The sequence below is a fragment of the Podarcis melisellensis genome (genome assembly GCF_964234715.1).
Source record: "Podarcis melisellensis genome assembly, chromosome: 5".
Taxonomy (NCBI): domain Eukaryota; kingdom Metazoa; phylum Chordata; class Lepidosauria; order Squamata; family Lacertidae; genus Podarcis; species Podarcis melisellensis.
The window spans coordinates 86132000-86146879 of NC_138537.1; the positions used below are offsets into that span (position 1 = coordinate 86132000).

At 48.5% G+C, this 14880-nt stretch overlaps 1 protein-coding gene across 2 annotated transcripts in view; it reads left to right on the forward strand.

Annotated features, from left to right (window-relative positions):
* The window catches only part of NFKB2 (nuclear factor kappa B subunit 2), an 89077-nt gene that overhangs the window by 32110 nt on the left and 42087 nt on the right, over positions 1–14880 (forward strand). Inside the window, exons 1-3 of one of the 2 annotated variants that reach the window (XM_081913554.1) lie at positions 9259–9367; positions 10103–10178; positions 14576–14651. In XM_081913554.1, coding sequence (XP_081769680.1) covers positions 10155–10178; positions 14576–14651 — 100 coding nt within the window. In that variant the 5' untranslated portion in view covers positions 9259–9367; positions 10103–10154. Of the gene's footprint in view, positions 1–9258; positions 9368–10102; positions 10179–14575; positions 14652–14880 lie in introns of those variants that run through there. The other variant, XM_081913555.1, reaches the window with a different exon arrangement.

The following is a 14880-nucleotide window of genomic DNA, read 5'->3' on the forward strand; positions in this document are numbered from 1 at the left end:
TGCACTTGACGTGGCACATCTTTTCCTGTAAATGTGTAGTAGCAGGTTCTAGGTTGTTCCAGTTCAGCACCTCTCTAAACTATCCACGAATAATTAACTTGTAGGTTGCCGGGGCAAGAGGGAGGAATGAATGTGATGTGAGGGCACTAGACTTTCCCAGGGCTTGAGACCAGAAAAAAAGAAGAAGCAAGAGTGTTAATATGCATCCAAAATCTTTTGAGGTGTGATGGGTGACCATTCCAACAAATAGCAAAGGTGGTGTTTAAGGCCTTGCCATTTTTTTTTAAGTTGTTGTTTTTTCATGTTTATTTGGGTTAGTGTGTGATCTCCACCCCTCCATGCCATGGAGACGGTGTTTTTGTATTCCCCAGCCTTTAGCCCAGAAATGGCTCAAGACATTTTGTTGCCTGAGGCTCAGGATAAGATGGCGCCCCTCCCAATCCCATGTAAAGAGGTTGATTGGATTGGCAGTTGAATCTTACTTCAATGTGAGAGATAGGACAATGTCCCCAGCCGCTGTAGAGCAGGGCTTATGGCACAGAGAACAACTCTGCAGCTCAGGAGGAATGGCACTAGATTTGCTTCTGCCATCTCCTCCCTAGCATCCACAGCCTGAGGCAGTCACGACACTGCCTAGTGGTTGTGCCGGCCCCTGACTTTACCTGGGATGCGATGCTTGGGAGACAGGCTAAATGAGGTGAGGTAGACCATTTTTCAGCTTGCCCTCTACCTAATGGGCTGATATTGCCAGAGATACTGCGAAAGGAGAATTCATTAGCTGGGGAAACAGCTAATTCTGAGCAGCAAAGAGAGTATAGTTCATTCTAAAGGGAAACAAAACGTTTCACGTCAGATAGCGGCATTTAAAGTTGCTGCTGCGGTTTTTGCCTTTTTACAGTACGATGAAACTTGATGTCAAGAGGCCAGCTCAGGTCAAATAAGGTTTTATGAGACTGAGATCATAAGGAATGCTACACTAAACGGCTGGGGATTTTCACAGGCGGTGCTTGCAGGCCCCTGTTTGAACTCTTCACTTTCTGTAAAATTAGTGAGTCTGCTGAAGTTCAGGGGGGAAAAACACCCCAAACAGGTAAAGCTGCTCAGAGTAGCATTCTGAATAGGTCTTTCTTGCCTTAAGATGCTTAAGTGTTTGACGAGGCTGTTACAGGTGTATATGTGCTGGTTTTGCACCTGCGTGGACTACTCAAAGCCAGCTGTTACCAAGCTGACGATTCTGGATCCAGCTGATGGGAGCCTACCACCTCTAATTTTACTAAGCCTTGTCCTGTTTCTGGTGAGATCCTTCCCACAGCTTGTTTGCCTTGACTTCAGCACCCCCATGTGGCGTATTTTTCATCCAGCAGAGTTTCGTCCTGCAACACCTAGCCGCCCTCTGCGAATGGATGTTCATCATAAACGTCCTCGTCTTCTACGGCACCTTCACGGCTGAATTTGGGGCCATCTCCACGGACACCTTTCTGGTTCTCCTGAAAGCCAGGCGGACTCCCAAAAGCTTCAAAGTGGATAGCAGCACGCCGAGCATGTCACATGTTCACAGCCATTTGGAGAACATGGCCATGATGGGAAGGGACGGCTAGGAAACCGGTTCCTCGCAAGAGTTGTTCTTACCGGGACTTCCAACAATACCAAAAAAGGGAGAAAAGACAGAATATTGTTGTGAAACTTGCCTTAAGAATCACCTCTTGTATTTATTTTGCCTATGTGCCACACTAACAGTGCCCTGGGTATTTTGCTCTGAAGGCATAGCCACATTCCAGTATCACCAGTGGCCTTTATGGAGCAAGATTTCTGTATCCTTGGATCGAAGACTCTCCTTCCAATGCACGCAAGAGGAGGGAGAGGATGAAAAACGGCAATACTGAGAGGTGTAGGTGGGGTACCTGTTGCCATTTGACAAGAGTAAGAAAGATTTCATTTTGGGTGGCACAGCGCACCTTTTTGGCACCTGCAGTTTAGTACCTGGATTGAAGAGACCTGGATTTCAGACCCACAGCGGACATGGACTTTTTTCTTTTTAACCTGGGACCTGGAATCAGATGTGAGCTGTTGCTATAAAACCCAAATCTTCTGCGTAGCTTCCTTAGAGATGTCATCCTCTCCCTGTTCTAGGTGCTAGCAACGGTTGTTGCCTCCAAAGAGCTCAACGGGGACTACCCTCCTGGTTTTCTTCGCTCTGTTCCCCATCCCTGAAAATGCAGTTCTAAAACTGCAAGGACTTTGGGATACTTGTTTTGTTTCCAGCAGAGAGCTAGCTGGAAAGTCTGCAGACCTAGGGAGACAAACTGGTGCGTTCCAAGCCATCACAAAAGTTGGTCAGATTCTGCACCCTTATCTTGTGGAACAAGACAAGACTGAGGTTCACCCGGTGCTTTACTCCATACCGAAATGCCTTTAATATGCTCAGTAGTGTTTTGTTCAGGAATTTCAGTATTTCTGAAATCTGTGTTCTCTCACAGGCTGCTTTTGTACTACTCTTGATTATTCAGGCAGGGTTTCTCAGGTCTGCGTCTCATGTTACTTTGCCCTGTGTACATTCTAAAGATTTATGTGTGGGATGAAAGTCCCAAAGATGTGTGCCTTAGAATCTTTGGAGCGCTCAGCTAGACGGCGTTCAAAACTTCCCAGAAGCTGGTTCACAGAACCTTTGCCTGAAACACACGGCTGAGTTCTTACATTGTAAGAGCTGTGCGTTTCTGGTCAATCTGTGCCACACATTTAAAGCATATTCAACAAACGTTGAAAGCACATAGCTTTCCGCAAAGTGCAGTTGTTAAGGTTGCTGGGAACTGTAGCTCTGTAAGGGTGAAACTACAGATCCCAGGATTCTTTCGTGGGGACTCACGTGCTTTAAATGTGTGTCGAATGTGCTTTTAAATATATGGCATGTGTCTGCAGTTAGGTATACATGTTATTGGCCCTCCCTCCAAGATCCTCTTTGTAACATCATTCGAACGCCATGAAAAGGAGCCACATGAGTTTTAACACCACTGTTCTTGTAACAGACAAATTGGCCTTGATTCCTAGGTAATGATAAAAGCAAGATTTTTGGAGCATTTTTTTTGCTTCTGCCTCGCACTCCTCTTTTGAACGAGTAGATGAAAGTACCAGGCAGAGCAGCTTCACTTTCTTACGACATACTATCTCGAGACAAGACCAAAGTGCACAAATCTCACCAAATCATTCCAGTTGCATCCCCCCCTGCCTCCCTGCTCCTGTTAACCTGATACCCCATGCTAGCTTTCCTCCAGGAGTGTGATATGCTGTCCTACGCAATGGATGAGGCCGGGATCGCTGCTTTGGCGCTGGAAAACGTGTGTGCTATAGGGAGCGGAGATGGAGACCCTGTGGAAATTGAAAAAGGAACAAGAAAACGAAAAACGCAGCAAGCTGTTGCTGTGGAATGAGGAGTTAGACTTGAGGTTTGCCATGTGAAAACAATATTTAAAGGGCTGCAAGGATGAGTCTATGCTTATGTGTCATAGTGGGGAAGTACCTACTGCCCAAAGCAAAGATGCAGAGCTTGCAGATGCTGTTGGATTGCACCCCCCTCCCTCTCCAGCCTGACTGACCCATGGCCATGGGGAACTGGAGTCCAACGGCACCCAGAGGGCAACAGGTTCCCCCACCCACTGATTCTTAAAATCAAGGATCAAACATTTTTGTATGTTTACAAAATGGCGCACCTGGGGAGAAATGTGTCGTTTCTTACCAATGATATCTCGGGCACGGTTGGATATCAGCTTGCGCAACGGCACGCCACAACACAGCACTCGTGATTTCGAGTGACACCGTCACTTTGGGAGGAATTGCACTCGGGTCAACTGCGGCAAAATAAGGACTGGGGAAATTTAGTATAACGACAGTTAACAGCATCACGGTGGGGGGGAAATAGGTCTGAATCCCATGTGACGCCCAAACTGCAGCTTGCGTGATTGTTTCACACCCTCAAAACAAAAATGAAAAATGACATCATCTAGAAAGCCCCTATGGTATCTCTTAAAAAATAATAATAATACAAAGGGGAACTTGGTGAATTGGAAGTTCCTCTCTTCCCATTTGCTGCTTTATGTTTAGTGGAGCTGGAGCTGCTCCTCAGTTGAATTGAGTTGACCTGTATATACTTTCGAAAGGACCATTCTGAATATTTTATACATGTAATATATACAATGAATGTGCAATAATTTAAAACATAGACATGGTGTGGTGTGTGTGTTCCCTCTCCCCCACGCCCCATGTCCTGTGACTTATCTTGGAGATCTGTTCTTCTCCAAGATCCTTCCTCTGGAAAATGATTATTTGTTCTGAGGAGCTTCATGGTGGGATTTAGATCAGGGAAACTGGGCGAAGGAAGGTTTGTTCCCCCCCTTCCCCTGGCAGCTTCCCTGGCCTTCAAAGCAGGGACTATTTACCTTTAAGGGAGGCGGGTGGCCCTGTTGTCTAAACGACAGGGCCTAGGGCTTGCCGATCAGAAGGTCGGCAGTTCGAATCCCCGTGACGGGGTGAGCTCCCATTGCTCGGTCCCTGCTCCTGCCAACCTAGCAGTTCGAAAGCACGTCAAAGTGCAAGTAGATAAATAGGTACCGCTCCGGCGGGAAGGTAAACAGTGTTTTCATACGCTGCTCTGGTTTGCCAGAAGCTGCTTAGTCATGCTGGCCACATGACCCGGAAGCTGTCTGCCGACAAACGCCGGCTCCCTCAGCCTATAGAGCGAGACGAGCGTGCAACCCCAGAATTGTCCGCTACTGGACCTGACGGCCAGGGGTACCTTTACCTTTATTGATTAAAAGGCAGGAGGAGCTCCTGAACGTGCATCTTCCACACCCTATACCACTTAGGGTACAGACTTAGTCTACAGACTTAGGGGGGCACCTTTCCATTTGGAGGCACACTGGGAACAGCAGGTCTGGCGACCACCATCTAATACAAGCACTGTCTCAGTCTATTACCTTTTTGGGACCCTAACCAGAGTAAGTAAAAGGGACAGGACCAAGCAGGCAAGTAGAAGCAGCTTCAATCTATCCACCATTTCTCTTGCCAGTCCCATCTGGAGGCAGCGCCCTGCTCACAACTTCCTGCCTGCCTCTCTCCATACCATTTCCCCTGCAATTAGACTACAGTGGTACCTCGGGTTACATACGCTTCAGGTTACAGACTCCGCTAACCCAGAAACAGTACCTCGGCTTAAGAACTTTGCTTCAGGATGAGAACAGAAATCGTGCGGCGGCAGCGGGAGGCCCCATTCGCTAAAGTGGTGCTTCAGGTTAAGAACAGTTTCAGGTTAAGAACGGACCTCCGGAACGAATGAAGTACGTAACCAGAGGTACCACTGCAGTAAGGTTTATGTGCAGCATTTGTACACCAACCAAAGATGCGCATCAGAACTTCCATTGCGCCTCTCTCTCGAATCGAGGCAGCCCACTCCCCTACTATGCATGTGCAGGACAGGAGGTGGGGGTTGCATCCCACCCATCTCCCTGTTTCCTGCTCGACTGCAGGCTGCCACTATCCTTAAGAGTCTGCTGTACAAGGGGCAAAACACTGCAGCCTTTCAACATGACAAGCCTCCAGCTTGCTGCCTGTGACTGGAAAAAACACATCCCCCCCCCGAATTTCTATTCTCGGGGACCTGCAAGAGAGGAGGAGCCATCCCATACCCAGCCTGTCCTCGGAACCTCCGGGGAATAACATAATTATCATGTTGGCCAACAGGGAAACAGTTTCCAGGTCCTCGTTTCTCTGGCAATTGACTCCCAACACTAACATGGGGAGGAAAAGGATTTCAAAACGAGAATTTACGGTAATTGTTTCTTTTCTGATTAGGGGTTCTGCTAAAACTTCAGGGCTGCCAAATCCAGACTTTTGAGAACTGTGTAAATGTGTTTTTTCCCCAGAGTTTGGGGGTATGGGGGGGGGGGAATTACAGTAGTAGAAGTAACATTTGACATCATTGCCCCTTCCTCATATTCTGGTGAGGAATTTGCTTGCTCCTTACTTTGAGTGTTTTACCACCTCTCTCCCAAAATATTGCAGATGTCCATGCATACATAATTCCTGGATTACTGGAATGTACCGTAACTTCCTCCTTTTTCTCCCTATGTAGTCTCCTTCTCCTCCTGGGGTGTGGCTGTCCTCTCTTGCCAGCTCCACTCTGAATTTCCTCTGGCACGCTGCTCCTGCTCTCCCTGTTCTTTCCCTCAGTGTCTCTCCTGCAACAACAACCCTTCCCTGTGACTGGCTGAATAAAACCACTTAACAAGGGATACCTGCCAAAATGGGCTTGTGACCACTTGGTAAGGTGTCCTTCTGTGCTGCCTCGCCTTTTCTGTGGAATATTTCCTGTAAAATCTCTCCAGGCTGGTTGGCCCAGCTTCCCCCACCCGCCTGCTAAGACCTACTGATAAACCAGCCATTTTTAAAGAGAGAAGGAATGTATCTGATAAGATTTCTTCAACCTATGGAGTTGTGTATTCCTGACCTGCAAAAGTGTGGGTGGGGGAGATAGTAAAAAGTGGGGGGAGACATAGGTAGAAGTCCGTCTCCCCCCCAAAAAATGATATATAAATCTTAGGCAATAAAATAAATAGCAAGAGATGGCTTTAAAAGGTAAAGGCAAAGGGACCCTTGACCATTAGGTCCAGTTGTGGCCGACTCTCAGGTTGCGGCGCTCATCTCGGTTTATTGGCCGAGGGAGCCGGCGTACAGCTCCTGGGTCATGTGGCCAGCATGACTAAGCCACTTCTGGCGAACCAGAGCAGCGCACGGAAACACCGTTTACCTTCCCACCGGAGTGGTACCTATTTATCTACTTGCACTTTGACGTGCTTTCGAACTGCTAAGATGGCAAGAGCAGGGACCGAGCAATGGGAGCTCACCCCATTGCGGGGATTCGAACTGCCGACCGCCAATCGGCGAGCCGTAGGCTCTGTGGTTTAACCCACAGCGCCACCCGCGTCCCTGCCTTTAAAAGGATTAGACAAATTCACAGAGGCTAAGGCTATCCATGATTACTGGCAGTGTGCTTTTAATACCAGTTGCTAGAGATCACAAGAGGGAAGCGGCTTTTATGCATTTATGAGTAAAACTGCATAGGACTGCCCTCTTCAAAAGGTTAGCTGAATGTTTAGAATTTACCCAGAGCAGAGGAAGTCTGATGTCACGACAAGCCATTTCCCTGGTTTTGCTTTTGGGCAACAAGTTCAAGTTCGATCTTTCAACATTTCAGACTTATGCCTTTTTTGGAGGCCAGAATAAACAATTTGGAATTAGAAAGCATGTTGTTGTTTAGTCGTGTCCGACTCTTCCTGACCCCATGGACCAGAGCACGCCAGGCACTTCTGTCCTCCACTGCCTCCCGCAGTTTGGTCAAACTCATGCTGGTAGCTTCGAGAACACTGTCCAACCATCTCGTCCTCTGTCGTCCCCTTCTCCTCGTGCCCTCCATCTTTCCCAACATCAGAGTCTTTTCCAGGGAGTCTTCTCTTCTCATGAGGTGGCTCATTGGAGCCTCAGCTTCAGGATCTGTCCTTCCAGTGAGCACTCAGGGCTGATTTTCTTAAGAATGGATAGGTTTGATCTTCTTGCAGTCCATGGGACTCTCAAGAGTCTCCTCCAGCACCATAATTCAAAACCATCAATTCTTTGGCGATCAGCCTTCTTTATGGTCCAGCTCTCACTTCCATACATCATTACTGGGAAAACCATAGCTTTTACTATACGGACCTTTGTTTGCAAGGTGATGTCTCTACTTTTTAAGATGCTGTCTAGGTTTCTCATTGCTTTTCTCCCAAGGAGCAGGCGTCTTTTAATTTCGTGGCTGCTGTCACCATCTGCAGTGATCGTGGAGCCCATGAAAGTAAAATCTCTCACTGCCTCCATTTCTTCCCCTTCTATTTGCCAGGAGGTGATGGGAGCATAGTTGTTATTAAAGATGAACATACTCCTCCTGACCCTTCCTCAAGCAACTCTTCCCCGAAACTGAGTTTTGTTTAATTTCACAAGCCATGTACCTCCACCTCCTCATCACAGGCAGGCTCTTTCACTGTCTTGCCTTCCCAGAACTCCAGTTGCGAAAAGTGCTCTCCAGGACACCGCATAGGAGTCCCATTTTCAGTAACGGCACCACTGAGTCCCCAAAAAAGAAATAACTCTGAGCATGTGCAGAGTGTGACTTCCCATTCCCACTGAATAAGGGCCGCCTCCTGCCTCTTCAGTACACTTTAGAATTCAGGAGCAGGATTGTTAACATTACAGTACAGCCCACGATCCTTTCCTTCCAGTACATACATACATTTAATTTCTACACTGCTCTCCACTCGGGTATCACAGTATAAAAACACAAAAATACACAACATAGTAACAAAGAAACAAACAAAATACCCCCCCCCAAAGTTTAAAAGGCCCCAGATAACTAAATGCCAAAGGCCTGGTTACAAAGGAAAGTTACTGCCCGGCACCTAAAGATATGTGCCAGGCAGCCACCACAGAAAAGACCATTTCTTGTGTTGCCACCCTTCAGGCTTCTTGTGGAGGGGGCATTCGAATAAACAGCGGATCAGTTCATATGACGAAAGCACGTCAAAGTGCAAGTAGATAAATAGGTACCGCTCCGGCGGGAAGGTAAACGGCGTTTCTGTGCGCTGCTCTGGTTCGCCAGAAATGGCTTAGTCATGCTGGCCACATGACCCGGAAGCTGTATGCCGGCTCCCTTGGCCAATAAAGCGAGATGAGCGCCGCAACCCCAGTCGGCCACAACTGGACCTAATGGTCAGGGGGTCCCTTTACCTTTACCTCAGTTCATATGGTGAGAGGCAGCCCTTGAGGAAGTGTGGACCTGAGCTATTTAAGCAGGGGCAAAACTAGGCTTTCTTTCACCCAGGTCAAAGACCCAGTTTGGCAGGGCCCCCCATGCAGTCACCCCCACCACAGAGGTTGGGAGCCTCAATGGCGCCTCTCTGGAGGCCTCACCCTGGGCAAAAAACCCACTCGTCCTTCCCACCCCACCCTGTATCTATTGCACTGGTTTAAGCCTTTATGGGTCAAAAATCAGGACTTTGAACTGGGCGCAGAAACTGATCAGCAGCTCAGCTTTGCGCCTCTTCCGCGTTTCCTTTGCCAGCGGCCTTTGCGCCTCCCGCCTGGCGAGGGCGCGCGCGGGAGCGCGGGGCGTGCTTGCCGTTGCCCGGGCAACGAATCCCCGCCCCTTCAGAGCGGCGGTCAGCTGATTGCTAAGAACCCTCGAGGGGGGGGGAAAGAGGGAGGAAGGGCGTGTCTTATCCCAGGGAGGGGGACACCCAGAGGACTCCAGACTGGACGCGACGCCGAGCCTCGGAGGGTCTCTGCCCCGAAGGTAAGCGGCTCTAAGGGTCTCCAGGCCAGTTCCCCTATCTCCAAGCCCACCGTCCTTCCTCTGCCAGTGGAAAGTGAGCGTGCGCGCGTGCGGATCTCTCTACTTCATTAGTGCTTTAATTGCATTGCAGGTGGGGTTGGACTACTGCGATTTCTCTAATTCCGGTGGGTCTTTTTTAAATGCCCACAAGCTGGAAGGATAGGGGGTGGGGGCGCTGGGATTCACTCCTAGGGGAGCACTTTTGTTCTCTTGTTGCGGAGTTTCTGCTATCCCGAAATGCCCCATCGGGGGTGGCGGGTGCTTGTTTCCCCGGAGTGGGAGAAAAGAGCAGGGGTTCTCCCACTCCCCTTACTCGGGAGCAAGGGAAGGTGAAGGCCCCGAGTGGCCTGCCCGGGAGGCGATCGCTCGCTTTGTCTTTCCCTCGGCAGACGCGCAAAGCGCCGTCGGGGCGCCTGGCTGTGCGCCCAGGGCGCAGAGCGCACGTGTGGATATTCCGGGGTTTCTGGAGCGCAGGCGGAGCGGGTAGAGTCGGGTCGGCGGGGCCGGGCCAAGTCCGTCGGGAAGAGTAAGCAAAGCCAGCCCCTCCCTCCCTCCTTCCGACTCGGCTGGGCTTCTAGGGACTTTCCATCGGCGTTTCCTCGCCCGCCCAGTTTCCGCCGGAGGCTCTTTCGGCAGCAGAGGCGGTGCTCGCTCGTCTCCTCTTGCCTTCCTCGGGCTCTCCGTTTTCTTTCGCAGGAAGCCCTAAACTCCGGGACTGCTGCTGCTGCTGCTGCCGCCTCGACCGGCCATGGATTGCGACGGCTACCCCGCGGTGAGTCGCCCACAAAGGGGTCCCTCGGGGCTCATCTTGTTCGCTGGGGTGGGAGGGCGTGGAAATTCCCCCACTTCCCCGCCCCATTTCCCAGGTTGAGCCATATGCAAAAAAACCGGGGCCGCTTGGCTTCCCTGCAGCTCCCCTTCCGGCTTCTAGTCTCCAGAGGTTAACATTGCCGATTAGTAAAGGGCAGCATACTCATTTTGGGAGACAGAAAAAACCCCAAATCTCTGTTTGTTTTTTATTTGTTTTGTGTGCCCAAGACAACCGCAGCTCCTTGCCCTGGATGGATAGTGGCCATGAGTGCCTTTCTAAGTATTATAATAACATGCAAGAAGATGAAAATGGCCAAGTAATAGAACTAGTCAGTGCTTTTTTTGCTGGGGGTACTTGGTACACAGTACTGACAACATCCCCTCCCTTTCTCCAAATGTTAAAAGTGTGGCACTTACTATAACAGCTTCATGGTGAGTGCCAATACCATTTTTTTTAAAAAAAACCCCGCACTTGTTGCGTTCGCAAAGTAAAGGAAGGATTGAACTCTGATTAATAAGAATACACACAGAGACTTGAACCAGCAAGACTCTGGGAAGGGTGCGTATAATCGTGTCTCTGTGCTTTTCCTACAGATTTCCGCAGCCCCTGGCCCAGGCTATTTTTATTCACAAAATAACTTTTTACAGATTGTTCAAAAGAACCAATCAGATTTCTTCTGAGCATTTCCACAAACCCACGTGGGGAGAAGTTAAACTACAGTGGTGCCCCGCAAGACGAACACCTCGCAAGACGGAAAACCCGCTAGACGGAAGGGTTTTCCGTTTTGGAGGCGCTTCGCAAAACGAATTTCCCTATGGGGTTGCTTCGCAAGACAAAAAATCTTGCGAGCCCCTGCGTTTTTTTCTGCTCCCCCCCCCTTTTCCTAAGCCGCTTAACAGCTGATCCGCTGATAAGCCGCTTAACAGCTGATCGCTAAAAGCCGCTACACCGCTAATAGCGCTAATCCGCTAAGCTGTCAATGGGCTTGCTTCGCAAGACGAAAAAACCACTAGACGAAGAGAATCGCAGAACGGATTCTTTTCGTCTTGCGAGGCACCACTGTACTAAAACTAATTAAGCACAAATATTTCTGGGGTAAACAAAGAACAGAAAGAAGAGCACCTGGCAACCCCGGAAGTCATAAACAATCAATACATATGATAAGAAGGATGGCCAGGAGGACAGTGACCATTATCCCCTTAATGTAAAACCTGTTTCCTGGCCCTAAGATTAACATCCTAAGATTAATATATAAGAAGCTACTTCAAAGGAGCCTGCCCACTATCTTTATGGCCCAGGATGCCTGCCTGGCTGTCGAAGTTTGTACGTGACTCATGAAGAAGAGGGGAATGGGCAGTAGAGGCAAAAGGGCATGAATGTAGAATCTTGTGGGATTTAATCAGAAATTATCGTCAATATATCAAACCCAGTCAACACGATGTCTTCATCGTGGACACGATGGCTTGATGTATATTCTATAATTCCTCATGGTCATCCCATCTGACCCCTACACGCACTGGAACGACTTAAGCCACAAGGAATAAAACAATCCAGTACCAGTTTGAATTGTAAACCACTTTGAGGCATTGTTGCAATCAAGCACTATTATTACAATCAAGCCTTTTCTGTCGTGGCTCCCTGATTGTGGAATGCTTTCCCCAGAGAGACTTGCCTGGCACCATCACTACATATCTTTAGGCACCAGGCAGAAACATTCCTCTTTACCCAGGCTTACGACTATTAAATAATCTATGGCCTGTGAAAGTGTGTGTGGAGACAAACTGTTATTATGTTGACTATTTTACGATTAGGCTGTCTTATGTCAGTAGGCTTTTTATTACGTTTTTATCATTGATGCTCTGTAATGTGTTTTTAATGTTGTATACTGCCCTGGGATCTTTTGATAAAGGGTGGTATTATAAATTGAATAAAGAATAATAAATATTGTGAAAGCAGTTGATAAGACTGTGCTCCTATTTGCCTAAAGAGCCTGTCCACAAAAGAAGGGCAGCATACTCATTTTGAGAGACAGAAAAACCCCAAATCTCTGTTTGTTTTTGTTTTACCTGCTGGTGTCTTTGGAGGGAGGTAAAACCAAAGTCTCTGCTAGAGGCTGCTCTGTCTTTTCCCTAAGCAGCGAAGGAGAGCAGTGGCGTAGCGTGGGGGTGCATGGGGGGGCCGGGCACAGCATCTGGGGGTTAGGGGTAGGGGGCGCAAATCCACAGGTTAGGGGGCACAAATTACTTGCCTTGCCCCGGGTGCTGACAACCTACGCTATGCCACTGAAGGAGAGTGCCCTTTGCACCTAGCCATAAGGCACTGTTTTGCCTCTTTCCAGTTGGGAGGCATGATCACACCTGCTTTTCCTGAAACTCGGTAGGGTAGGCGACTTTTTAAAAACATCCTGAAGCTCTCCTGAGGCTTCCAAATTGGTGTTTGTGGGGGTGGTGCTACCTGGCCCCTCCCCCTCTTGTCTTTCCATAGCAGGAAGCCCTGAAGAGTGTTAGCATGCTTTATTGAAAAAATTCTGTTTCCGGAGCAGGTGGGAATCCTAATTGTGCAGGATTCAGTCTCCTGGGTCTGGTAATAGAGGCTTCATTTAGCTATCGCATACCCTTAGCAAATGGTTTAAAGCTAGTCCTGTGCATCGGCTTGTCTTGAGTTTATGTATTTCATACAGTGAGGGGGGAAAGTATTTGAACCCCTCCTAATTTTGCCCGTTTGCCCCTCTGACGAAGAAATGACCAGTCCATAATTTTAATGGTAGGTTTATTGTAGATGTGAGAGACAGAATAACAACAGGAAGACCCCTCAGAAACCCAGAAGACAAAAGTCAGAGATTGATGTGCATTATAATGAGTGAAATAAGTATTTGATCCCTTTGCAAAAGATGACTTAGTACTTGGTGGCAAAACCCTTGTTGGCAATTACAGAGGCCAGAGGTTTCTTGTAGGTGGCCACCAGGTTTGCACAAATCTCAGGAGGTATTTTGTCCCACTCCTCTTTGCAGATCCTCTCCAAGTCAGTAAGATTTTGAGGCTGATGTGTAGCTACTCGAACCTTCAGCTCCCTCCACAGATTTTCGATGGGATTAAGGTCTGGAGACTGGCTAGGCCACTCCAGGACCTTAATGTGCTTCTTCTTGAGCCACTCCTTTGTTGCCTTGGCCATGTGTTTGGGGTCATTGTCATGCTGGAATACACATCCTCGACACATTTTCAGTGCCCTGGCTAAGGGAAGGAGGTGCTCACCCAAGATTTGACGATACACGGTCCCGTCTATCGTCCCTTCGATTCAGTGAAGGTGTCCTGTCCCTTTAGCAGAAAAACACCCCCAAAGCATAATTTGTCCCCCTCCGTGTTTGACGGTGGGGATGGTGTTCTTGGGGTCGTAGGCAGCATTCCTCTGCCTCCAAACATGGTGAGTTGAGTTGATGCCAAAGAGCTCAATTTTGGTCTCATCTGACCACGACACTTTCACCCAGTTCTCTGGGTCATTCAGATGTGCATTGACGAACTGCAGACGGGCCTGTACATGTGCTGTCTTGAGCAAGGGGACCATGCGGGCTCTGCAAGATCTCAGTCCACCAACTGTTTTCATGGTGACTATGGTCTCAGCTGCCCTGAGATCATTGACAAGTTCTGCCCGTGTAGTTCTGGGCTGCTTCATCACTGTTCTCATGATCGTTGCAACTCCACGAGATGAGATCTTGCATGGAGCTCCAGACCGAGAGAGGTTGACAGTTATTTTGTGTTTCTTCCATTTGTGAATTATCGCACCAGCTGTTGTCACCTTCTCACCAAGCTGCTTGGCAATGGTCTTGTAGCCCAGTCCAGCCTTGGGCAGGTCTACAATCTTATCCCTGACATCCTTGGACAGCTCTTTGGTCTTGGTCATGGTGGCTACTTTGGAATCTGCTTGACTGAATGCTTCTGTCGACAGGTGTCTTTTGTACAGGTGCTGTAACGAGCTGGGATTGCAGGTAAGACCTTTCCCTTACAGCAGGTGCTTCCAATCTTAGCTTGTTACATACAGTGAAGATACCAGGTAGCCTGACATCTGCCTGGTTGATAGGGGATCAAATACTTATTTCACTCATTATAATGCACATCAATCTCTGACTTTTGTCTTCTGGGTTTCTGGGGGGAGTTTTCCTGTTGTTATTCCGTCTCTCACATCTACAATAAACCTACCATTAAAATTATGGGCTGGTCATTTCTTTGTCAGAGGGCAAACGGGCAAATTTAGCAGGGGATCAAATACTTTCCCGCCCCCTCACTGTAATTCTGTGGCCTTTCTGTCACACTTGTGCCAAATGTGTCGTAAGATTTCTGTCTTGTCCCCTATTCTGTTTGCAGTGCTTGGATGGGATAGAATACGACGATTTCCAGTTCGGCCCTCATTTGATTGAGCATAAGGATCTCATGGAAACCGGTAATGGATGCTTTTGGGAGTTTATATGTGCTTCGGGGAATGATAAATGACAAGGGAGGGGAAGTTTCAGTTGAGCTTGTGCATATTGTGTTATGGCTATAAACTGTTGCTCAACAGTTGGTGCTTCTCAAACTTGGGTCCCCAGCTGTTGAGACTACAACTCCTATCACCCCTGACCTCTGGTCCTGCTAGCTAGGGACGATGGGAGTTGTAGTCCAACAACAGTTGG